The sequence below is a fragment of the Mesoplodon densirostris genome, chromosome 10 (genome assembly GCF_025265405.1).
Source record: "Mesoplodon densirostris isolate mMesDen1 chromosome 10, mMesDen1 primary haplotype, whole genome shotgun sequence".
Classification (NCBI taxonomy): domain Eukaryota; kingdom Metazoa; phylum Chordata; class Mammalia; order Artiodactyla; family Ziphiidae; genus Mesoplodon; species Mesoplodon densirostris.
In genome coordinates, this window is record NC_082670.1 from 9657458 (window position 1) to 9684100 (window position 26643).

Genomic DNA, 26643 nt, shown 5'->3' on the forward strand with positions numbered 1-26643 from the left:
TCCATCAAATCTGAATGAGATCCTTTGCAGGTAGAGTAATCTTGGTTGTAGGTTCTTCCCTTTCATCACTCTAAATATATAGTGCCACTCCCTTCTGGCTTGTAGAGTTTCTGCTGAGAAATCAGCTGTTAACCTTATCAGAGTTCCTTTGTATGTTATTTGTCATTTTTTTCCCTTGTTGCTTTTAATATTTTTTTCTTTGTCATTAATTTTTGTCAGTTTGATTACTATGTGTCTCGGAGTGTTTCTCCTTGGGTGTATCCTGCCTGGGACTCTGCGCTTCCTGGACTTGGGTGGCTATTTCCTTTCCCATGTTAGGGAAGTTTTTGACTATAATCTCTTCAAATATTTTCTCAGGTCCTTTCTCTCTGTCTTCTCCTTCTGGGACTCCTATAAAGCAAATGTTGTTGCATTTAATGTTGTCTCATAGGTCTCTTAAGCTGTCTTCAATTCTTTTCATTCTTTTTTCTTTATTCTGTTTTGCCACAGTGAATTTCATCATTCTGTCTTTCAGGTCACTTATCTGTTCTTCTGTGTCAGTTATTCTGCTATTGATTCCTTCTTGTGTATTTTTCATTTCAGTTATTGTATTGTTCATCTCTGTTTGTTTGTTCTTTAATTCTTCTAGGTCTTTGTTCTTTAATTCTTCCAGGTCTTTGTTAAACATTTCTTGCATCTTCTTGATCTTTGCCTCCATTCTTTTTCCGAGGTCCTGGATCATCTTCACTATCGTTATTCTGAATTCTTTTTCTGGAAGGTTGCCTATCTCCACTATATTTAGTTGTTTTTCTGGGTTTTTATCTTGTTCCTTCATCTGGTACATAGTCCTCTGCCTTTTCATTTTGTCTTTCTGTGAATGTGGTTTTCGTTCCACAGTCTACAGAATTCTAGTCCTTCTTGCTTCTGCTGGCTGCTCTCTTCTGGATGAGGCTATCTAAGAGGCTTGTGCAACCTTCCTGATGGGAGGAACTGGTGGTCGGTAGAGCTCAATGGCTATTTATTTTAAATAAATATATTTATAAATTCTACTTTTTAATATTAAAGCTCAAAAAAAATTCATCATGTTTTCCTTGTAAAGTTGTTATTAGTTCATTCTTTTATTCAGTAATTTTTTATTATGCATCATCCATTCTTTTTAGCCCTAGGAAATAGATAGGAAAGAAAAAATCTGTACCTTAACGGAACCTGTTTAACTCAGCTCTTGCCCAAATTATCATAAAATCTGAATTGGTAGAATCAAAATTCATGAGGTTTTCTGTAGTCTGGCAGCAGTGCCTAACTAATTTCCCTTGGGAAAACAGGAACAGATTTTCTGTTTTTTAGAAAAGAAAGTCATCTCTTTTTTCTTTTCATACTATATTACTTTTAATTTCAAATTTAAATATTCAGGTCTCCTGAAGTGTTCTTTTTTAGTGTAATAGACAATGCTAATGGCTTATGTAACAGGAAAATTAGTATTATTTTAATTATTTGTGCCATGTATATGAGTTAAAGTTATCATATGTCAATTCAGTCAATATTTCGAGATTTAAAAATACTAAATCCCAAGAGATCATTGCTTTGCAACTAGACTGGTGCCAGCTTTATAGAAGATGATTTGCATAATGATAAACAAAGCACCTTTTAGTACATTTATGTAAAATAAATGTCTTTAAGTATTCTGTTCATGGTTTTTAAATGCAAAAAGTAAAACTTTGCTTCCTACAAATTATGAGAGGCAAAAACCCTCAGTGTATTTCCTAAGAATGTTACTGATTACACTCTATGGTGTAATCATTTATTAAATTAGAGGCTAAAATAGTTAGCGAGATTTAACTTTTATAGAATTCATTGAAAGGCTTGCATTCTTTTACAGTTTTATAGCCTATTCTGTTGACTTCAAAATGCTATTGATTATAAGATGCAAAGTGATTTCGTGCACCATTTAGGAATGGAAAAAGTCACTGCCATTTAAGTCAGGACACAGTGCCTTTATAATTGATTGGAAGGTGCCTCAGGTTTTCAGGGAGATTAAAATGTTCAAAACACATTTGTTTAAGATTCTATAAAGTGTGTGTTTATGTCCACTGCTTCATTTTTTCACAGGAGAGATATGAAATAGTTCAGATTATGATGTATGAATTTGAGCTGCTTTGAGGACAGCATCTCTCAGGACTGTGGAAAACAAAGAAATGGGTCTCATTCTGTTGGTTCACTTGGGGATTCATGGAAGAATGATAAGGAAAAAAGCCCAGATTGTGTTTAATTTACCATCTTCACTTTCTTAGATAATTGACCTCATGCATATGCCTCTATTATTTTTTATATGAATCGTGTTGCAGGGTGACTTAAAGGATAATGTGTACTGCTGTTGATTTATTTAAGCTTTTCTCCAGCTTTACTTCTGTAACCTATGTATGGGGCAAAAGAAAGAAAAAAAAGAGAGGCAGGCTCAGATGTTTGTTGCCTACATGGAGACTTGTTCTTTTTTCTCATGTTTACTCAGATCAGAGAAGGCAGTACACATGTTGCATGGAAGTCAGGGATATAATTCTGGGGAAGAAACAATAGAAAATAAAAGCAATGGGGAGGCAGAATCAGTTGAAGATAGGTAAACGATTGTGTGAAATTCTAGAAAATAAATCTTAAAAAAAATGAAAGCAAACAGCTATGGAAACAGCAAAGTATCATTTCACCCAAATAGGGCATTCTTTTGCTACTGTTTCAGGATTTGGAGTGTGTTTTGTTGGGCTATGCTATATATAAGAAGAATATCAAATTTTAAGGATGATAATTTAGAATTTTGCACTAACCACCAAGCATGGGATACAATAGTAGCTATTTCATTCAAGAAAAGATTTGGAAGAAGAAAATGAGACTCTCTTGATGAGTGAGAAAAGGCAGGAAGAGGATTGAAGAAAATTTAAATGAGAGCAAACGTATATAGTAACATGTGTGCGTAGTTGGATGTTTAGCTAATGAGGAAAGTATTTGACAGATTGTATTGGAAGTACAGCTCTGCAAGGGAACCAAGAATGGGGATGTTGCTATGGGTGTTTATTTCTTGAAGCCCACCACCTAGCATGAAGTTAGCCACTTAGTAACTGTTAACAAACCTCTTTAATGGCTTCCTGTGTCTCTTCAGTGTGAAGACAAATCTCCCTAACACAGCCCATGAGATCTCATCCCTTAAGCTCTTCCCCTCACTGCTGCCACACAAGTGTCCTCATGAATGCTCTAGTTCAGTTTGCCCAACATCATATACTGGCACCTTCTATGGTTTCTAGTGCATACAGTAGGCATTTGGCAAATATTTATTAATAAATGAAGATGGATGGCTGGGTGGGTGGATGGGGGTGTGGTAAGGATGGATTCCTTTACACAGCAGGCATGGCTTTTAAACAATATATACTCTTCTGTTTTTGAAGTGTGTTTAAATCGATATATTTTATTTCTCCTGCTGTAATCTAGACTGCATATCTGAAGTAAATTGTTTGATTATATCAAATTATCTCCATAATTTAATCTATATAATTTAATTGTATATATCTGCAGTGATATATAAAAATCATTTCTGTATGTCTCTAACAAAAATAAAAGCTTCATTCTTTAGTAGAGACTGTGGGCATCTAGTACAAATGAATCCTTTCTTTTGATTTTTCTGAACACTAAGATTAAAACTACTCCTGGTGTAGTTTATAATGTTGATATAACATTTTAGTTAACCTGGTGGGAAGTTGTGATGTTCTGAAGAATTGAGGAACTTTCTTAGAAAAATCACCAAGGTTTTTGGAATCTTTCTCAATGAAAACGAAGCAAAAGGATATGAATTTGTATTACTCTTTGGTCAGGGAAGTATGATTGTTATTTTGTAAACTTATTGTTTGAATCAAAGTCTGAATCAGCTTTCTACCAGGTAATCTTGTTAAACCTGCAGAAATATATCAGAATATTTGGTTTTTATTAGTGTCAGCTATTTTGTTGGCAACATTCACATTTTTATCTTTTGTTTCTTCAACTCACTATTTTCATACAAACCATATTATAAGACATTAGAACAAGCTATAAAAATAGAAAATATACTTATTTTGTAACAGCTCATCTCGATTGTTGTCAATTTTCTATTACCTTCTTTGCTAACTTGGCTACAGCATAGCCAAAGAGGACCTGTTTTGAAGTACAAGGTTGTTCTTACCACTTTCTCTGAGGTGCTTCTTAAAAGTCAGGTTCAAAGTGCTTATCAAAATGGCAAATAAGAAGGTTTAAATAACAAATGCTGTAAGTATACACTTGCTCTCCTTCTCTTAGTGGTATCTTTAAAAGACAGAGTTATGTTAAGGAAAAATTATAGTATTGTTGGGGTGTAATGTTTATGGATATGATATGTATAACAATAATTCCACAGAAATAGGGGGAAAGAGACAGGAGCTATATAGTTGTAATGTTTCCATGTCTCACTGGAATTAAGTTAGATAAGTTAAAATGTAAGGTAAGTCCTGAAGCACTACAAAGGAAATAGCTCAAAAAAATAGTGAAAAAAATCATTGAAGAAATTAAAATGTTATGTTAGAAAATATCACCTAATGTAACATAAAGCAGTAAAGCAGAAATGTAGGAACAAAAGAGACACAACATGTATTAAAAATAAAAAGTAAAGTGGCAGAGATAAATACAGCTATATCAATAATAACATTACATGTGAACGGATTAAATAGTCCAGTCGAAAGGCAGAGATTGTCAGACTGGATAAAAAAACAAGATCCAACTATATACTGTCTATGCTGAGACAAACTTTAGATTCAAAGACACAACTATCAATAGATTGAAAAAGACCAATAGATTGAAAGTAAAAGGATGGAAAAACCAAGGGTTTTTTTGGCCTTCTTGGGTCAATTGTATTTATAACTTCTTATATTCTATATGTTATACAAGTATCCAAGTACTTTAAGATGGAGTATAACCTTCTCTTATAATTTTAAATAGTTTTTTCTGTTGTTATGTCCTACCCTTTTTCATTTCTTTTTTTAAAAGTGTATTTTATTTATTTTATTATTATTATTTTTTATGGCTGCACTGAGCGGCATACAGGATCTTAGTTCCCCGACCAGGGATCAAACCCACACCCCCTGCAGTGGAAGCACAGAGTCTTAACCACTGGACCACCAGGGAAGTCCCCCTTTTTCCTTTCTGAGAACATTTATTACTGATTAGATTGATTTTTTAAATAAATATATTTATTTTATTTTATTTATTTTTGGCCACGTTGCGTCTTCATTTCTGCGCACGGGCTTTCTCTAGTTGTGGTGAGCGGGGGCTACTCTTCATTGCGGTGCACAGGCTTCTCATTGCGGTAGCTTCTCTTGCTGCGGAGCATGGGCTCTAGGCGTGCAGGCTTCAGTAGTTGTGGCATGTGGGCTCAGTAGTTGTGGCTCATGGGCTCTAGAGTGTAGGCTCAGTAGTTGTGGCGCACAGGCTTAGTTGCTCTGCGGCATGTGGGATCTTCCCGGACCAGGGCTCCAACCCACATCCCCCTACATTGGCAGGGGATTCTTAACCACTGCACCACCAGGGAAGCCCTGATTTTTTATTTAATTAAAATTTTCAGACATAGTTGTTACTTATTCTATTTAAAAATTTTTCAATTTGATTTATCTCTGATTTTATTTTTGTTTTTATTTTTTACTCCTACAGTCAAAATTATTTCTCTTAAATTATATTGACTGCTTAAGAAATTTTCTTTTATATATAAAATAGTTCTACAGATTTATTTACCTTTGAATGATTAATAACACAAATATTTGAGTACCTATTTTGTCTCTATCTGCTAGGTTTTGGTCTATATTTTAAATTATTGTTAAATAAGCAGTTATTTGTTGGGTTATTAATTTGCTAACTACCTGTTTTGGGGTTGAGTATTTCATTACACATTTATTTGTATGTGAATAATACCTGTGCATGATGAATTTAAAAATACGGAACTCCAGGTGACAGAGATGTGCCATCTCTATACTCCAATCCCATAGTGTTTTAATTTTTTTGAAACTTAACGAAATTTTTATTTTAACAAAGATTTTGTAATGTATAAAATTTAGTATGTCTTTATTCTACTACATTTTCCTTTTCTGTTAAAACCTATATTCTTTTTCTGTTTCCTGTTTCCTGTTTTTTTTTCCTACATCATAGCCTGTTAATGGTGAATTCAGATTCCCTCCCTCACCCCATAATTATTTTTCTATTTCTCATGAACAGTTCTTTAAAATGTATTCTGTTGCCTATTTATTATGGTATAAAAGTTTAATGTTGTATCTTGCATTGTTTAAACCCTTGACTAAATGATTCTTGTTGTTACTTTGGAGGAGTTGATCTCAAATTCCACTTATATCCCATTCCTGCTTTTCTTTTCAGGGCTGAGGTTCTGCTATGTTCTGATTGTTTTGCAGTGTATTTCCCCCATTAGGAATATTGTCAAAGCTTTGAATCTATTTTGGTTAGTAAAACTAAACTTATTCTTCACTAAATGCTGCAAGAACACTGACCTTCTTCTCCATGTTCCTTTAGTGAAGCATGGTGATGCTCCGAGAGGCTGCTGTGGTGTCAGATACTAGCTCCAAGCTTTTGGGGCTCTGCATCCATAACATTTGTTTCTTCCTCTCTTATGGGTGTGTCCATTTACTCTGCTTTTGACTTACATGCTATTTTTATCATGTATTTGAATTCCACATATATCTTGTATTACTTTTATGCAGTTGCTATTCATCTTCATTTTTTACACGCATTAATCACTTTGGGACTCATTTCGTCTTACATCTCTAGTTTCCCATGTGGGATAATTTTATTTTATATGAAGAATTGTCTTTAGTTTTCCATTAGTGCAGGTCTGTTGTGACATTTCAAATGACAAATTATTTCAAGTATCATTTATTAGAAAATGTCTATTTCTTTTTCATTCTTGAAAAATACTTTTTCTGAGTACAGAAGCATAGGATTCTAGCTTGGCAGTTTATTTCCTTGAGTACATTGTTGCTGTTGAGTTGTCACGTGTGAGCCTAATTATTGCTTGTTTGAAGGTAATCTGTCTTTATAATTAAATTTTCTGTTACTGTTAAGACTTTTGGCCTTGTCTCTGACTTTTGCAGCTTCATAGTGATGTGCTGCATAGGTATGATTTCTCTATATTTATCTTGCTTGTGGTTTATAGTACTCTCAAATCTGTAGATTCATGTGTTTCATTAGGTTTTGAAAATTTTTAGACCGTATCTCCTCAAATATTACTTCTGCCCAATTATTTATCTCCTCACCTTCTGAGATTCCATTTCCAGCCTTTGCAATTTATCCTCTTGGTTTTAGATCTAGTTCCTGAATTTTGCATTCCTTTGTCTCTTGGCATTGAGCTGGCCAAAAAGTTCGTTTGGGTTTTTCCATAATATGTTATGGAAAAACCCAAACGAACTTTTTGGCCAACCCAATACTTTATTCCGTGTTGTTTCTTTTGACTTACGTCTCAGTTTCCTATTGTTTTCAGCTGTTATGTTCTGAACTTAAATCCCTCCAGTGAGGTCTAAATTTGATTGTATTTTTTCAGTTCTTTAATTTATATTTGACTTTTCAAATATGTTGCCTCTCTTTTTATACTTCTCAGTTCTCCTTTGGAATTTTCAGTATGCTTGTCCTTGCACAAAATAAGCACATCTATTTTTAAGTCTCTATATTAATTCCAATATATTGAACCCCTGTCAATTCGTTTGTAATGTTGGTTGTTTCATGTTGAATTCTCTTCTCAGGTGCCTGGTTATCTTTGAATATGAGTTAGACATTCTATTTGAAAAACTAATGAAATAGTTTGATGCCTAAGTTGATGATATCTTCCTCCAAAGAAGGTTTTAGTTTGCTTCTACCAGGTTCCTAGGAGGACTAACCAATACAGTAGCAACTTAATCAAGTTTGGGGTTTGTGGATTTTCTGGGTCCCTGAAAGTGAGTTACAGTTCATGCAAAGGTTGGTCTACATCAGTTCTCTCGTTCCTAGAATGAAGCCCTTCCATCTCTCAACTGGAAACGTAGGTTTTCATAGGGACTCCATGCATGGCCTGCCCTGGGTTTTATCATTTATAACCTTCACTTCTTTAGATTGTCCAAAGGGCTGCTCAGCTTTTCATTGCTCCTTCTGGTTAAGCAAACCAACCCTCTCTGAGCAAAAGGAGCCCCAGATGCTGATTTCACTTTTTGGACTTTTATCCTCCCCTAGATCTTGGTCGAGTACCTTTTCATTGCCTTCTTAATGTTTTGGTGCCTTTAAACTGATAATGTTCATATTTTGTTTAACTATTCTGCTGTTCTCAGGGAGGATCATTTGATTTACTTGATTTGTCATTACTAGGAGTCCCTTATAAATGTTATTAGAGTTAGAATATTAACTTGTTGTCAGCCTATATGTTGAAATACTTTTCTCTGTCATTTGCTTTTTTACATTGAAGTGTTTTTGATAATACACTGAGAGAGTTTAACTTTTATATATTAAAGTGGTTTTTCTTTTGCTTGTTTTTTGGGGGTTTTTTTGGTTTTTTTTGCTTAGTAAATGTGTTTCCACTCTCAAAATTAGCTAAATAGTTATCCATATTTTTCTAGTTCTTTCTGTGGTTTTATTTCTTATACTGAATTCATTTAACTTATTTTGGAACATGATGTCTGCTTAACATCTACTTTACTTTTTTGTCTCATTGTGAAACCTGCATGGCGTATTTTAGAACTACATTATCCTTTTACCAAGATTTTGAAATATGCCACTTTTTCATATACTAAACACATATATAGTCTTTCTATGGATTTTCAGTTTAACCATTAATTTTGAGACAATACTTTACTATTTAATCTCTTTCTTTATATAATTCTTTTTCAGAATTTTATTGTCTAATTTAGAATATCTATTCTCCCAGGTGAAGATTAGAGTCATGTCATATTTTTTAAAGAGCAAATTTTAAAAGTTGTTTGAAATTGTATAAAATTTAGACATTTGGAAAGAATTGATATCCTCAAAATATTGATTCTCTTCAGGAGCGTGGTGTGTTTATTTTGTAAGTACATTTTGAAATCATATCAGAAGACTTTTAAATTTTCTGTGTTCTGAATATTTTGTGCTAAATTTATTTCTAGGCATTTATTTTTATTGCTGTTATAAATAGAATATTTTTTCATTATATTTTCTAACTATTTTTGGTATAAGCAAAAAGGTTGATATATGTATGTTTTGGGTGGGCAGCTAACTTACTGAACTCTTGTACTGAACTCTTGTTAGATGTAGTAGAGTTTCAGTTACTTCTCCTAGGTTCTCCAGGAGACCATTATGTTATCAGCAAATAATGCTGTTTTCTTCCTTACCATCATTTGTATCTTATTTCTTTTTATTCTGTTATTGTATTAGCTAGATCATTTGGAGACATGATTAAAAATCATAGAGATGTATATTACAAGAATCTTTTAGTTGTCCCAGACTTTAGGGATTTCTCTCGTGTTTGATTTTGAGTATTGCCTATCATTGGCGTGATAAATATTCTTTATCATGTTTTCCTAGTGCTCTGAAGGTTTGTTTTGATTTTTCTAATTCCCCTATGACTTCCTCTTTAACCCCTAGGCTATTTGGAAATATGTTGTTCAACTTCCAAATATTTGGGGATTTTCCTGATGTCTTTCGGCAGTTTATTTCTCATTTAATTTTGTTGTGGTCAGAGAACATAGAAAGTTCTTTTTTTGAGCAACAGACTTTGTTTTTAAGTTTAAATAGTCATATGTGGCCAGCGGCCCCCTATGATAATTTTCTATTGCTGTCTAACTAATTACCATAAGCTTAGCAGTTCAAGAAACACTTCTTATCTTATAGTTCTGTAGGTCAGAAGCCTGACATGGTCTCACTGGGCTGCAATCAGGATGTCAGCAGGACCATGTTTCTTTCTGGAGGCTCTAGGGGAGAATCTGTTTCCTTGCTCATTAGGCAGAATTAAATCCTTGTGTGCGCCTGAGTTCCTCCTCTCAGTTCAAAGCCATTCCCAGCCTCTTGAGTTCACCTGTGTTCTTTGGATCCTGGTTCCCCTCCTCCATCTTCAAAGCTAGAAATGGCAGGTCAAGTCTCTCATACTTTAAATCTCTTTCTTGCCCCTTCTGTCAATTGACTAAGTTTGAAGGGGTCCTCTGATAATCCAGGATGGTCTCCCCATTTTAGTACCTTAACCTTATCACACCTGCAAAGTCCCCTTTGCCACGTAAAGGGACTTATTCTCAGGTCCCTGGGATTAGGGTGGACTTTTACAGAGCCATTATTTCACCTACCAAACTACTGTATTGTGCACTACAAGTTTACGTGGCATTATATTTTAAAGCGATGACATTTTTTAAATTCTTTTTAAAATTTCCTTTCGTTTTTATCATTTTCAGAGCTCTTTATTTATATGTATAGCTCCACATTAAAGTTTTAACCTTTCAGTACAGGTCTGCTGGTAGTGAATGATCTCAGCTTTTGTTTTTCCCAAAAAAAGTCTCTGCTTTGCCTTCATCTTTTGAAAGCTATTATTTTTTGATGTAGACTTCTGGGTTGGCAGTTTATTTTTTCTTTCAGTAGTGTTAAAATGTCACTCCATAGTTTCTGTTGAGAATTTGGCTTTAATTTTTATCTTTGATTCTCTGTATTATTTTTCTACCCTCTGGGTGCCTTTACCCAGCTTTTCTCTTTACCTTTAGTTTTCAGCAGTTCGAATATGATTTGTCTAGGTGGTTTTTCTCCCTTTTTTCTTTTTTTTTTAACTTTTATTGCTTTTTTGTTTTTTTTCCACCTTCTTTCCTCATTCTTAATCTTTCTTATTCTTATTCATTCCATGGGGGTTCTCTAAGCTCTTTGGATCTATGGTTTCTTGTTTATTTTTGGAAAATTCTTGGCCACTATTTCTCACATATTTCTACCTCCCTGTTTGTTCTTTCTTCTCCTCCTGTGATTCCAGTTATACATGAGACCATTTGATATTGTCCTGTGGCTCTTAGATGTATTGTTCTTGTTTTCCCCCCCCCCCATGTTACTTTTCTTCTTTGTGTCCTGTTTGGTTTATGTTTATTGGCCTATCTGTAAGTTTACTTATTCCTTAGTTTTGTTGAGTCTGTGAATGAGCCAATCAAAGGCTTTCTTTATCTCTATTACTTTGTCTTATTTCCAGCGTTTTTGTTTGACCCTCCCACTCTGTTTACATTCCCATTAGTGAGTGTATGTTGTCAACGTTTTCCATGGATATTTTAACGTATTAATTATAGTTATTTAAACTTCCCCATCTGAGAGTTCTGACATCTGGATCATCTCTGAGTCTGGTTCTTTTGGTTGCTCTGTCTTTTGACAGTGCGTTGATAGTGCACGTATCTTAACTTTTTATTAAATTTTGGAAAGTGCATGCCTCACAGTAGATACTGAGTTCAGTAGTTTTTAATGGCTGGAAATGGGCACTGCTCTTCTGTCAGGTCATCAGGTGGGGAGTTGAGGCAACCTGCTCAGGAGTGGGGCTGCGTTAGGATTTTGGTCCACTGTGTTTATCTTCAGTGTACCATGCTGGCCTCCAGTTCTTCTAGCAGTGGCCTGCCCTCTTTCCCTGTGCTTATAGCAATGCTGGGATATGGAGTCTCCCCCTCCTTGCCCCTCTGCTCACAGTAGAGCGCTGTGCAAGGCTGTGGTCGGGCAGGTGAGGACTGCTCTTTATCCTGGTGCAGCCTCAGTCGGAGGCAGTTCCGTGTTCCCTGCTGTTCTCCCAGGGTAGCAGACCTCTCATTGTACTGGAATGGGATTTTGGTCCCAGGGCAGTTTCCTACCTCCCCTCGGATAGAGGTTTCCTCATCTGCTCTCCCCCAAGTCACAGTGTGTTTTACCCAAAGCTGCTGCTCTTTTCCCAGCAGCTTAAGCCTTCAGGCTTTTTCTCCACATCAGAGAAGCGTTCAGGCAGGGCCTGGGGCTTGGCACCTTTTCTGCAGTGGCAGCTGAGCCCCTCCCGTGTGCCCGCCATGAGTACCTGGGGGAGGCCTACAGAACAGAGCCTGGGTGTGCGTGTGAAGCCCCCTGTGTCCAAGGCCAGGCCTATCCACCCCACGCTCAGCCTCCAGCAGTTTGTTGCAATTTGGGGTGATGCTTTCTCCCTCGTTGGCGAGGCTGGCATGTCTTCCTCCACATTCTCCTCTCTGCTTGCCCCAGTGGAGCAGGTCCACACATCCCTCTGTGGAGTTCACGCTGTTTGGTTGCCTTGTGATTATGCTTTATGGTGAACTCAAGAGAAGTTCTGATTTTTGTGATATTTCTGGCTTTTTCTTACTGTTTGGGTCAGGGCAATGCTTTTCGAGTTTCTATATCCTCAGGCAAGAATGGATGTTGAATTTTATTAAATATCATTCACCCTTATTCAGAGTGGTCATGTGAGTTTCTCATTTATTCTTCCTGATGTGGTGAAGTATATCAATAGGTTTCCTGATATTAAATTCAGCCCGTATTTTCTCTTACTCAGAGAATTCTTTCATTAGCAAATATTTTTTTAACATCTATTAAGGGCTGGATGTGTAGGGATGAATAGTAAACATAAGATCTTATAAATCTTATATTCTAATCAGAAGGTAGACAAAACATGTAAGTAGATAAATAGGGTATTTCAGATTGTGATCATAATTATGAAAAATAAACAGGGTTTGGGCAATATGGGGCAACTAATGTAGCAGGTAGACAGGAGGTAACACTGATGTTAGGATTTAAAGGTTGAAAGTGATCCCGGCATTTAGAGTTGAGAGCAGGGAAGGCTTTTCAAGAGATGGCGAGTCCAAGTTCCCAGGGGCAGGAAGGAGACAGGCCTGTTGAGGCATCAGAGTTCACCCACCACGGCTGAAGCATAGTGAGGAGAGGGAGACGGTGTGGAGGGGGCTTGGGAAGCTGGGTAGAGGACCACGCTGTCTTTTGGCCAAGTTAGATGTTTGAATTCCATTCCGTGAGGAATGGGAAGAACTTGGAGATGGCTGTGGCTTTCTGTCGCTTGCTAAGTGCAATTAGTTGTTCCCATATCTTACGTGGTCGGTCCCTGTCTGCTAAACTTCTAGTGTGGTTCTTCATTGCACATTAATTTATTTGTTATCTGTCTTGCATTTTCAGTCTCTTTCTCTCTGCTCACTTTTACTTCCTGTTTATAAGCACACTCAACACCCTTTATCTTACAGAAACCTTGCTGTAACCTCCTCTCCTCTGGTACTGGCATCCTGCCTTTCTCTCTCCCTTCACAGCCAAATTCCCAGAACGTGGTCTGTATTTGCTTGCCCTGCTCTTCCCCAGGCCCTCCCTCACTCCTTGCCCTTTTGTGATATGGTTTTTACCCCCTAGACCCAAGTGACGACTGCTCTGAGATAACAGCCCCCCAAGCCCAGCAGCCTCGTGTCTAGTCCCGTTTATCTGAATGTGATACTTAACACTGTTACCCACATCTTCCTTATTGTAAGTCTCTAAACCCTGGCTTCCTGAGCACTTCACTGTCACATATTTTGTCTAATGTTTCTTATTACTCCCTGTTTCTTGTCGTTTCTAGCTCACCCTTAAATATAGGGATCACCCAAGCTTCTGATGCCAGACTTCTCTCTACTGTATATTCTCTGTGGCTTATCATTTCTGTACTTTTATAAAAACAGCACTCACTACGTACTCCCAGATCTATGCCTCTAGCCCAGACTTCTCTCTAGGTAAAGAAAACAATATGCATATATATTTAATATATCATAATTTTCATATTGCTGTGTAATCCTTGTAATTATTTCAAATGAATGTATAATGTTATGTTCAGTGCCTCTGCCATAACTAGCCTAACCATTTCCTGTTGAAAATTTCTAATCCAGGGTCTGCAGCTACAATTTATAATTTTACACATGGATATTGAGTTTGAGATTTAGTGGAATGGGAAGTGAGTTGATTTTTTTTCCCCTCCCAAGCTAGCTCAGTCCTCCCAGAGAGACAGGAAACCTCAGCAGAATCTTTGGCAAACCTTTCTCAGGCTTTCTTGCTTTGAATCAGCTAAGAGGCCCATTGTCACTACATGAGTTCAAGGTAGCATTTTAACTCTTGCATGAACGACTAAAAGGCCTTCTAAATGGTCCCCCTACCTCTGATCTCTTGATTCTCTGACACAGTATGCCATCAATTGTTAGAAAACAGGTGGTCCTTGTGTCCCCAAGACCTAAGAGAGATCTGAAGTTTTTCACACTGATGTGTCTTGGAGTCAATTGGAAAAAGAGATTCACCTTCAGTCAAGGCAGGGTTTTAAACACACTGTTAGAATATCCAAATGTGAGAATATCCTTTGTCATACTTCAGCTCCTATTTCCCTAACCATTCACCTTTTTCCAGTCAAGTGGCCTCTGCAATCTCTGCAAGCTGTTCTCGACCTCCTAATTGATGGAGAGCTGGCTTGTTTATAAAGCCCAACAAGTCAGGGATTCTGACAGTGGCTATGCTGCCAATCTTGGTCCCTCTTCTAAGTGCAATTTGTGTCTTTTAAATGAATTCCTATTTGGATTTCTGACCTGTTGATGCCTCAGAATTTCTGCCTGATTGTCAGCCATTTCCAGTAGCATGCTGACCAGAATATAATTTTCAGCAGTTGGTCGACCTTGATTTTGAGCCTTTCCACCCACTTCCTGATCTGAGTGTGCATTCTCACTGTGTAAGGAAAGAGGGTTGTGCTTCATCATTCACACAGAGGGTTATGTGCCCTCAAGGATGTCCAGCCCTAGTGTTGGTAAAAAGCAGCAGCTCTGGAATCATATGGTGATAACTATAAAGCAGCGTTTGTACCGTGAGGCAGAGGGAAGGCCTGTGCACTGGGAGGTGGGAGAATGAGCGTATAAAAAAGGCATCATCCTTGTACGCCTTCCACCACTGTCTCATGGTCTTTCTTTCTGCTTCCTCTAATTTATTTTCATGTTAGTCTACCAAAATAACAAATTGCCATTAAAAGTATTGAAAAACCTAAGCATCGATGGTAAAGAGCTGCTCCCCTCCCATCTTCCACCCCAAGCTGTGTTTCTGCTTTGATCCATTCTGGTCTATACCCTCTCTTAACTCCGTGGCCTGTGGTAACTGTATACCGTATGTTGTCGACATAGCCACAATGTTTGATTATTATGTTCTTTCCAGGACGTAAGGGGGCGGGAGAAAATAACTCCAGTCACGCTTCGATAGGTTTGAAATTAATCAAGATTCAGTTGAGTTGAAAACACGATCCTGAGCGTATGATTCTCCAAGACCCGAGGGTCTGCTATCTCACACTTCAGGGCACTGGTTCCCAAGAGGAGGCTTGTATCTCTGATTCCTAGCCAGAAGGCTTAGCCATTCCCTCTGTGCACTCCAGCCAAGGGATGGAGGGTAACAATCACATGCAACTTGCCTTAATGCCACCTCTAGAATGATAATGTGGGATTCACCTCAGGTGTGCCTGGTACCTTCCCTCTTCACATCCGCTCCACCACCCTCTCCCCTCCTGATAGCAGCAACAGCAGCAACAAGCTCCTTGCCTGTAGAGAGCAATCCAGCATCGAAGGTCATCCCCTTCCAACCACCCATGGTGGAATGGACGTTATCCCTTGAACGAGGGGAGTGAACCCTGGAAAAGGAGATCCAACAAATCTTAGAAGAGTGGACACAACTCAGACAAACACTGTTGGGAACATATTCTCCATTGAATACCACTCCCTGTGATTCCCCATGATCTCAGGCAATAGAAAAGCAGAGAGAACGTGAAAAGACAGACCAAAAACTCAGCCTTAAAGGAAATATTACCTCAGAAACAGAAGCTTTTTTTTTAGGCAATGAACTTAATCAGAACATAAATTTATTAAAGCAACAGTTCAAATATAATATGAGACGGTAAAAGGAGATGATATGGGCAACGCGGAACTTAGGGAACAAAATGAGAACAGAGCAATGTCCGTCCAAAACTAATAAACGAATTTGAAACAGCAAGGAATTTAATGGCCTGAAAATCACATTACTCATGTAAGGGAAGAAGCTTTAGATAATTCTAGAAAGAGTGAAGGAGAAAAACAAAAAGATTGAAGAGATTTAGCTCATCATAAGGGTGGTCCTGCACAAAGGTCATTTTTTTTTGGCTGCATTGGGTCTCCGTTGCTGCACGCAGTCTTTCTCTAGTTGCAGCAAGTGGGGGCTACTGGGCTCTAGGTGTGCGGGCTTAATTGCTCCGTGGCATGTGGCATCTTCCCAGACCAGGGCTCGAACCCGTGTGCCCTGCATTGGCAGGTGGATTCTTAACCACTGCGCCACCAGGGAAACCCTGTAAAGACAATTGATGTCAGTAAAGTAAAAGAGCCAACCCCAAAGAAAAAAAATTGGCCAGAAAATGTATTTGAAGAAATAACAAAAGAAAAAATTTCTGAAATAAACTAAATGAATTTCCTTTTAGAGGTCATTGTGTTCCAGGAAAAAAATGAAACGTTGTACAGTGGTTAACTCTGAGCTGACTACTAGTCATGTTATTAGACTTTGAAAATAAAGGTTTTTGCAGGTATGCTGGCAGAAAAAAGGCAAGTCACCTCAAGGAGGAGAAACGACCAGTCAGGCTGGCAGCAGGCTTCTCTTTACAAGCTTCATTGCCAGAAAGCAAAGGAGTGTGCAAAGTTTTGAAGGAAAGAAATGGTATATTAGCACCAGGTCTTAAAATTCAAATAGAGAACGAAGAGTAAACAACTATGCAAATAGAATGTAAGTGTTATAAACATTCATCAAAGAGAGATGAGTCCGTCTTCATCTAAAATTGAAACATGGTTCGTAAAATCTGTTTAAAATATGTTTTTTCAAATTCTTAACTTTAGAGGAATTATGTCTATAAAGAAATAGGGATCTTAAGTCATTCCTTCCTTTTCACTTCAGCTTCATTTTCTTTAAGTACAAAGTTGAATTGTACTTCCTAAAACAAAAACAAATACATAGAATGTTCCCTTTAAAATGTAATGTGGTATTTCTGGTTTTAGCTGTGGATTGAATTTTTGCATTTTTTTCTTTGGAGTGTAAGCTGTTGTTTAATTTTTTTTTTTTACACGTAACTTTACCTAAAAATAAAATCTTATTACAGAAAGTATGTAAAACATAACAAAATAAACCTATCTATCCCACCCAAGGCTCTGGTTGCATAGGGTTTTGGTTGGGCTTGGCATGGGCAGGTTTTTAAAAAATCTCTTGTGTTTCTGCTCTGACAGTTGCCTGAGTTGGGAACTGCCATTCCTCCAGGTGGCTGCTGGGCTCTGCTTTTGTATTTATTTTAACAGCCTAGTGGCTCTCACTTTTGTTTCAACCCACCCCCAAGCTCCCGGGAAGTGAGTAGGGAAACTACGCACCCGAGATGCTGATCATCATTTTTCGTTTCGCCTGCTTGCTTGTATGGTTAACGAGAGGCATAAAGTACATCACTGACTTTATTGCATTCATCCTGAAGAGGGAAAACCACTGGGGAAACATCATTTTATAAATGAGTGGGTTGAAGAATAAAAAAGGTTTGCTCAGCATCATTTTGTAGAGGTATCAACAATATGATACTTTTTTTTCTATTTTTCTTTAGCTCAAATAGTTTCATCATGAGACACCCCCACCCCCACCCTTTTATTTGCCCTTCTGATTATGGTGGGTAAATGTATCTTTAGTGGATTAGTATGCAATTTTTTTCATTAAATTAATACATGAAAGCACATAAACTGATGTCACAAGATGACCAGAATATTTTATTTTATGTAAATTCTTCTGTTAATGCAAAGTGGTTACTTTGGTATAGGCATTTTGGTCTAATATGAATTTTTAATAGGTACATTGTAAGAGCTATTTGAAAATAATGAGGAATTAGAGTATTTGGCTTTTCTACAAGTAAGTAATATAAGCTTGAATAATTTTTGTTTACGTGCCCAAGGATCCAACAAATCGAAACAAACGAAATTATGGCAAGCAGTTATTGCTCAAAAATACAATACTTGACAGAGATTGTGGTGGTTGATGCCATTTAAATGGTGATTTATTTCAACACAGCAAGAAAGGAGGCGGTTTCATCTCTTCTGTCCTGTTATAGGTTCTGTCTACCTACTCACCTATCATTAGTGGCAAAGAAACATAGCCATTGAATATTTTGTTCAATTAAAATGGTGATTTTTATTTTAAAACTAAGGGCCATTACAACATTATGACTTTAAAATTTTGTTGGTGAAGAACCACAAGTAAGTGTATTATTTTACTTTCATATTTTTCTGTTTTTGATATAACTGCTATATTAGCAATTCTTCACGGTTCTGTCAGTGAATATCCCATGACCATCTGAGGTATCTGTGTCTAAAAATTATCGTATAGTAACCTTTGTTCTCATAAGAATATCAGTATTGCCTATTGTGGAGCAATACTGTTATGTAGAAACTTGCTGAGAAGTTTGCTTTAAAAGATACTAAATGTGATAAGACAAATACCCAGCATTAAAAGGTTGAATTTTCTTCTTTGTGGGCCAGCTCTCTTAAGACTATTGTGTAGGGTCCTCAGCTGCAAGGGTGAAGGGGGAGGATAATTTAGTTTTGAAACATCAGGTTCCAGGACTGTGGCGAGATAGGGGGTCAAGAAAGGAACACAGCGTTCTAGAAATGTGCACTAAGGTCTTCGCGTGATTGTTTCAACAGATGTTGATGGCCAGCATTCTTAATATTGCCAGAATGTAGGAATGCAGTTTTATCCAAACTGGCTTTCCTTTAAATTGCCTTCTTCAGTTGCCATAACACCCTTGTGATCGTAATGTTAATCTAAAAAAATCATAGTTGGTGTACATAACATTTTACCAATTGGTTTTCATTTTTCTTTTTTGAACAGAAATCTTAGAGGCTGGTATTAAAGGAACTTCAGAATCACTTAAAGGTGTGAAACGAAAAAAGATTGTAGCCGAGAATCACCTGAAAAAAATACCAAAATCCCCACTGAGAAATCCTCTTCAGGCAAAACACAAACAAAATACAGAAGAGTCATCTTTTGCCATTCTTCAGAGTGCGGTGGAGTCCCACAAGAAGCAGAATCACAGTCCTGTAAAAAATGGGAAGCAGTTTACCAAACACAATGGAGAAACCCCTGGGATAATTGCCGAGGCCTCTAAATTGCAAGAGTCTGTCTCCCCGAAGAAGCCCTCGTTTCTGCAGCACCCATCCGAGCCGCGCCGGTGGAGGTCGGAAGGCTCTGACCCCACCAAGTCCGGTGTCCCCGAGGGAAAATGTGACTCCAGTTCTCTGTCCAGTAAAAGCAGGACTGACCACCATGAATGTATCTCCTCTCACTGCAGCCCCCCGCCCTCCTCGTATGCAAACACCGCGTTCGATGTCTTACTGAAGGCCATGGAGCCAGAACTGAGCACCTTGTCGCAAAAGGGCTCCTCTTGTGCGGTTAAGAGTGAAAAACTGAAACCAAATAAAACTGTACGACCCCCTTCTCGCCTGAACAATAGCCCGATGGATGCCCCCGATCCGACCCCGCAAGAACCGGCCGCCCAATCACAGCTGCCTCCTCGGACCTCATACGCCGGGCACGTGTCTGCCGCTCAGAAGAACAACCAAGCGGCACTTCAGGCCGTTTCTCCTTCCTATAATCCACGCGAACACCCTGTTTCTAAACCTGGCCAACAAAATCAGCAGCTACCAGCGTGTTCGGGTTTCGCCAGATCACTCACGAGTCTGCAGAATCAGGAGAACGCCCAACTTGAACACGTCTGTAACGCAGCAGTTACGTCCTCCGTAGGTGTGGCTTCACCCTCCAGTAGAACTCAGGTTTCTCCTCCAAACCAGCAAGTGGATGCTGCCTTGCCGCTGTCAGTGAGCCCCGCCCTTTCCACGCGGTCACCCCCCACGCCAATGTACAACTCAACTCCTGTCGCCTCTGTCGTTAGTCACAGCGTGGAACAAATGTGCAATCTTCTTCTGAAAGATCAGAAGCCAAAAAAACAAGGAAAATACATCTGTGAGTATTGCAATCGAGCTTGTGCAAAGCCCAGTGTGCTTTTAAAGCACATCCGCTCCCACACTGGAGAGCGACCCTATCCCTGCGTGACCTGCGGGTTTTCATTTAAAACTAAAAGTAACCTCTACAAGCACAAAAAATCCCATGCACATACTATCAAACTGGGTCTCGTCTTGCAGCCAGATGCTGGCGGCTTGTTCATGTCTCACGAGTCCCCCAAAGCACTTAGTATCCATTCAGATGTGGAAGATAGTGGGGAGAGTGAAGAGGAGGGCGCTGCTGACGACAGGCAGAACGACCCGGGCTCCATGGACCTGCAGCCTGTGCAGATAATGAAAATGGTATCCAGCTCAGAAGCTTTACCAAAATTGGGTTCCATTCCAAGCAATCCAGATCCTGTGGTAGGTGACTTTTCACTACAGGACAGATCTTCAGAACCACAGGCTGTGACAGAGTTACCAAAGGTTGTGGTCCACCCCATCAGTGTGTCCCCTTTAAGAGCTGACAGCCCGAAGGTTACGGATTCCAAGCCTGAACCTTCTAGTGCACAGAAGCAGAAAGACCTTCAGGTAACCGGTAGACTGTCCCACTCAGCCTGGGCGTCCTCCCTGGAGATGGATGAGAAGTCCCATCAGAAGGGCGACGTGAGTCAGCCGGAGGGAAAACAAGAATCTCACTTGGGAACGGTACATGCCCAGCTACAAAGGCAGCAGGCCACCGATGACTCCCAAGAGCAGCAAGGAAAACTCCTCCTGAGTCCTCGCAGTTTAGGAAGTACGGATTCTGGTTACTTTTCACGTTCTGAAAGTGCCGACCAAGCAGTGAGTCCACCGACGCCCTTTGCCAGAACGTTCCCCGCCCCGGAGCAGGACTCTAACAAGAATAATGGGTCCTCTGCACCTCGTGTCAACACACCAGCAGCTTCGGCTCTTCCAGCAGGTGACAAAGCGTCACTCCTCCCAGGTCCGATGCGCCCACCTTTGGCGACAAAAACGCTTGAGGAACGGATATCAAAGCTTATCTCAGACAACGAAGCCTTGGTAGATGACAAGCAACTGGATAGTGTAAAGCCACGGAGAACCTCTCTCTCACGACGGGGAAGCATCGATTCCCCCAAATCGTACATATTTAAGGATTCTTTCCAGTTTGATTTAAAACCAATGGGACGGAGAACAAGTTCAAGCTCTGATATACCAAAGTCCCCTTTCACTCCCACAGAGAAATCAAAGCAAGTGTTTCTTCTCTCTGTACCTTCCCTCGACTGTCTGCCCATCACCAGAAGTAATTCTATGCCTACCACGGGGTACTCAGCAGTCCCTGCGAGCATCATCCCTCCCCCACACCCACTGAGAGGAAGTCAGTCCTTTGACGACAAAATTGGTGCTTTCTATGACGATGTCTTTGTACCAGGGCCTAACACTTCTGTGCCCCAAAATGGGCATCCCCGCACTCTTGTCAGACAAGCAGCAGTAGAAGACTCTTCAGCAAATGAAAATCATGTTCTCGGTGCCGGGCAGTCCTTGGACGAGAGCCATCATGGAGGCAGCCCCGCTGGTGAGACCGCAGCAGCAAGAAGCAAGCCCCCAGCCCCGGGTTCACACTTGGAAAAGAAGAAGACTCATCAGGGGCGAGGGACCATGTTTGAGTGTGAGACCTGTAGAAACAGGTACAGGAAACTGGAAAATTTCGAAAATCATAAGAAATTTTACTGTTCAGAGTTGCACGGACCAAAAACCAAGGTAGCTCTGAGGGACCCTGAGCACAGCCCAGTGCCCAGCGGTGCACAGCCTCCCATTCTGCACTACAGGGTCGCCAGTGCCACCGGGGTCTGGGAGCAGACGCCCCAGATACGAAAAAGGAGGAAAATGAAAAGCGTCGGAGATGACGACGAACTTCAGCAAAACGAAAGTGGAGCTTCTCCCCAGAGCTCCGAGGGCCTCCGGTTTCAGAGCGCTATGGGCTCGGTTCCCAGTTTGTCTCAGCAGAACGCTGCCATAACTGGTGACCAGCCGCCTAGAAATATCCAGCTGCAGACCTCCCCGATTCAGCTCGTGGCCAGAGGCCCCGAGCAGCCCCCGGACCCGAAGCCGTCCCCCGTCATCGTGGGAGAGCACATGAACTCGGTTGCCCAGGACAGGACCGAGCCCAAGAGACACGGGGCCGGCATCTCCGTCATCCAGCACACGAACTCCCTGAGCAGACCCGGTGCGCTGGACAAGCTGGAGTCTCGTGAAGGCGCTTCCCCCGTTTCTTTCCAGGAGCTGAGAACAGGGAAGCCCGGGTCTCTGCACATAAGAGGGATTTCCCAAGAGGAAGGCCGCCTGCCCCAGAACACGTCTCAGCCCGCCGAGCCTGCACTGTCCGATGCTCTGAGAGGGGACCTTCAGGAAAGTTCCAGAAAGATCTCAGGTGAGCGACACGTGTTAGGACAGCCCTCAAGACTCGTTCGGCAGCACAACATCCAAGTCCCAGAAATCCTGGTCACAGAAGAGCCAGATCAGGACCTGGAAGGCCAAGGCCACGATCAGGAGAAGTCTGAGAAGTTCAGTTGGCCTCAACGGAGCGAAACCTTGTCCAAACTGCCAACAGAGAAACTGCCGCCCAAAAAGAAGAGGCTCCGTCTTGCCGCGATCGAGCACTCCTCAACCGAGTCAAGCTTGGACTCCACTCTCTCCAGGAGTCTAAGCAGGGAGAGTAGTTTATCTCACACTTCGAGTTTCTCTGCTTCCTTAGACGTAGAGGACGTTTCTAAGACTGAAGCCTCCCCCAAAATCGATTTTCCGAATAAAGCGGAGTTTCTCATGATTCCACCTGGCTCTAACACCCTGAACGTTCCTGGGAGCCACCGGGAAATGAGGCGCGCTGCATCGGAACAGATTCACTGCCTGCAAGTGTCGATGGAGGTCTCTGATTTCAGAAGTAAATCATTCGACTGTGGAAGCATTACTCCACCTCAGCCAGCACTGCTTGCTGAATTGCAGCCTCCGACATCCCCTTCTGGCATGGGGATTGCCGGGCACGTGCCTCTCTTGGAAAGACGGAGAGGCCCACTGATACGGCAGATCTCTTTGAACATCACTCCGGAGGGTCATCTATCTCCTGGGAACCCATCCTCTTTCCAGACTATCACTCGTCCTGGTGTGAACACAGTGCCATTTCAGGGGCTTCAGCTCACTCATGCACCTTCACCTGAGTTTCCTGCAAATACTTTGCACTCCCAGACTCAGATTAAGGATCTGCGAGCAGAAACTCTGAGTTCCAGCTCTCCAAACATCTTTCCTGTTCAACAGCTTCTTGGTATCCATTTGTTAAATCAAATCCACACGCCCCTTACCCTCCCAGACACACAGATGTCTCCGCAGGTGTCTACACAGAGTGTCAAACCAGATGCAAGCCCCGGTGGACATGTATCTTCTAAAAGTGAGGATTGCTTTGCTCCCAAGTACCAACTTCAGTGTCAGGTGGTCCCTTCGACCCAGCCTTGCGCTTCTAACCCTGTACATCCTCTGCCAAAGCAAGTTCTTTCAGACCCAGCTGGGGCCACCCATCGTGCGACCTCGTTGACATTACCAGCCAAGTTAGTAGAAGCCACGTCTAATTCGTGTCCTCTGCCACCACTGAAGGTCGGGCCTCTCGGCAGTCAGGGGCCAAAGGTGCCAGCATCCTTGGCGCTGCCCTTGCACCTGCAGAGTCGGGTCCCAGCGTACTGTTTCACCACGGCCACAGCTCTGCCGCAGATCCTAGTGACCCAAGATCTATCCGGTCAGCCGATTTGCCAGGCTAATCACAGTATGGTGCCAATCAGCGAAGAACAAAATTCTGTGCCAAAATCGCAATACGATCACCGGAATGCTTTGCCAAACCCAGAGGGAGAACTTGTCTGTGAGAATGTTATTTCAGAGATGGGCCAAAATTCGTCTCCATCAGAATCCTTGCCTGTAACTCAGAAAATGTCTGTTGGTAGACTTTCCCCCCAGCAAGAATCTTCAGCTTCAAGTAAAAGGATGCTGTCCCCAGCAAATAGTTTAGACATTGCCATGGAAAAGCACCAGAAGCGAGCCAAGGATGAAAATGGAGCTGTCTGTGCAACAGATAGTAGACAGTTGGAAGCACTGAGTTCAAGAGCTCATGAAGTTGGTAAGCAGAAGAAGCCTGTTCTGGTGAGGCAGGTTTGTACTATGGAGCCCCTTGAAGCTGTGATATCGGAACAGGATATTTTTTCTCACCCTGAAGTTAGTAGTGAGGCTCTGCATTTGACTGATGTTTCACCAGCTGATAATTTGTCGTCAGGACACTCCAAGCCTGTGGTTATAGAACCTATAAAAGAATTGCAGGAATTTGAAAGCATCCCGTCGGCCACATCGCTGACTCTGACAGTTAGAAATTTAGCTGTACCTGCAGAGAAAACTCAAATTTCTCCTTCGGAACATGTAGACAATAACCAAGAAAGGAAGTCACCAGGGGTTAAAAATCCAGGCGACAAAGCGAACATCCAAGAGCAGAGTCAGTCCTCAGCCCCAACTCCTTCCGCCTGTAAGGCGGGTGACACACAGCAGCCGACCTTCCCCAGTCTGAAGACTGCAACCAGCTTCACGTGGTGTTACCTGTTGAGGCAGAAAGCCCTGCACCTGCCCCAGAACGACCAAAAGACTTCGGCCTACACCGATTGGACCGTGAACGCCAGTAATCCAAATCCACTCAGCTTGCCTACCAAAGTGGCTCTCTCTCTCCTGAACTCAAAACAGAAGACTGGAAAATCTCTATATTGTCAAGCAATAACGACCCATTTCAAGTCAGATTTATTGGTCTATTCAAGCAGATGGAAAAGCAGCTTAAGCAAGGTACTTGAAATATCATTTATCTTCAAAAATAGTCTGTGCAAGTTAGTTCCAAAATGTCTGGATGTCTTTAAAGATTTCGATTGGAGGTTGTATTTTAATTTTGAATAACAAATTGTGCTTTCTAAGTGTACAGTTATTTGAAAGAAAGAATGATAAGTTTACCCAGGGAGTTATACTGATAAAGGTTACCCAGAGTCCTCTAAGATTTGATTTTCTTGTTAGGTGAGAGAAGATTGTGTTTATGCTTTATCCCTGCTAATGAAGGGGAACAGAGGTGTGAATATTGGGGATTGTTCTATTTCATTTTAAAATATAAGCAGAGACCCATTCATGCTTGTTTTATGCAGATCTGACCACTCTCCCCTCACCATGCTGATCCCAGCTCTCTTCCTGTGTAGCTCTGAGAATCATCTTAGTACTAGAGAGAAGATTCACAAAATAACTGTACACTTGATAATTAAGTTGGTTTGGTCAGGATTTGTACAGTAAGGTCATAAAATGATAATTTGGGGTTATTTGTGGAATAAAACTATAATTAGAGTTGGCTTTATAAAATGGGGAAAATCATTTAAATGATTAAGAATAAATAGATAAGGGTATTAGGTTGGACTCTGGACATTCAGAATTATAGATTAAGTTCTTGATCTCTACAGGCTCACAAGCACATAATACAGGTTCATAAATATTTATCAATACGAAAATATCACAGTATCAGTATTATAATAGAAGTGCCTACAAGTTTAATAAAAGAAGGAAGTCTCTAACACTGCCAGTAGCTTGAGGAGGAGGTATGGATATAAGGAAGATATTCCAAAAGTAGTGATACTTCAGCTGAGTCTTTAAAAAAGAAAAAAAAAAAAAGTAAGGATTTTTTTTTTTCAGGCAAACAAGAGTGAGAAATTTTAATAGTCTGCCAAGTGATGTGGAAGTGAGAATGAACTTAGTTCATTTAAAGAGCCCCAAGGAGTCCAACATGGCTAGAAGGTGTTGGAAGTTTGAAACACTGACGTAATTTGAAGTTGGAAATGTAGATAAAGACCAAAGAATATGCATGGTGGTAGAGAGCCTTTGATATTTTCTCAGTGGAGGAGGGTGCATCCAAACCATTCAGAATTTAATTTTTAAATGCTCAGACTCTACATCTACTAAGTCAGATGGAAAATGAGACTTGAGCGTGAGAATTTAAACAGCGCTTCACGTATGTATGTGCCTGAAGTGCCTATGAAAAGTGGCTCTCCTTCAGTACCAGGTGCCTTGGTAGAAATGCCTTGGGGAATGCACATCTGGATTTGGAGCTGGGAGAGAGTTCCGGGTGGAAGGTGTAGAGATCGTTCAGTGCGTAGGTGCAATTAATGAGGTTTTTAGAGAGAAGGGCCTGGAATGGATCCCGAGATCCCTACTATTCAAAGGCTTGAGTGGGTGAAGAAAGTCCACGTAGGAAATGAGAGAGATTGTTCATTAAGGAAGGAGGGGGACTACGAGAAAGTAGTATCACACAGATCAAGGAAGAAGATATTTTAAAGAGAGTTGTTCAAGCCAAGAGGTCAAACAAAGATGAAGACTAACATGGTGTCTGGACTGAAGGGTGCTGAGGTCCCGGAGACATGAGTTCTATGGGCAAGTGGCCGTGGAGGACTCGGTGCTGGGTTGACTGTTAACTCACAACCCAAATGTGCATGTATTTATCATTCAAAATGGAAGAGAACAGGTCGATGCTAAAGTGAAAGCATTTCTAAGAGAAGCAAGGTGTCAGCAACATACAGTGTATAGAGCGGTCAAGCATATAAACTAAGGAAATAGTAGA

General features: G+C 40.5%; 1 protein-coding gene across 5 annotated transcripts in view; it reads left to right on the forward strand.

Annotated features, from left to right (window-relative positions):
* HIVEP1 (HIVEP zinc finger 1) overlaps positions 1–26643 on the forward strand; it is a 142768-nt gene that overhangs the window by 86571 nt on the left and 29554 nt on the right. For all 5 annotated transcript variants that reach the window (XM_060110206.1, XM_060110209.1, XM_060110207.1 and 2 more), the window contains exon 4: positions 18868–24839. In XM_060110206.1, coding sequence (XP_059966189.1) covers positions 18868–24839 — 5972 coding nt within the window. The remainder of the gene's footprint in view (positions 1–18867; positions 24840–26643) is intronic.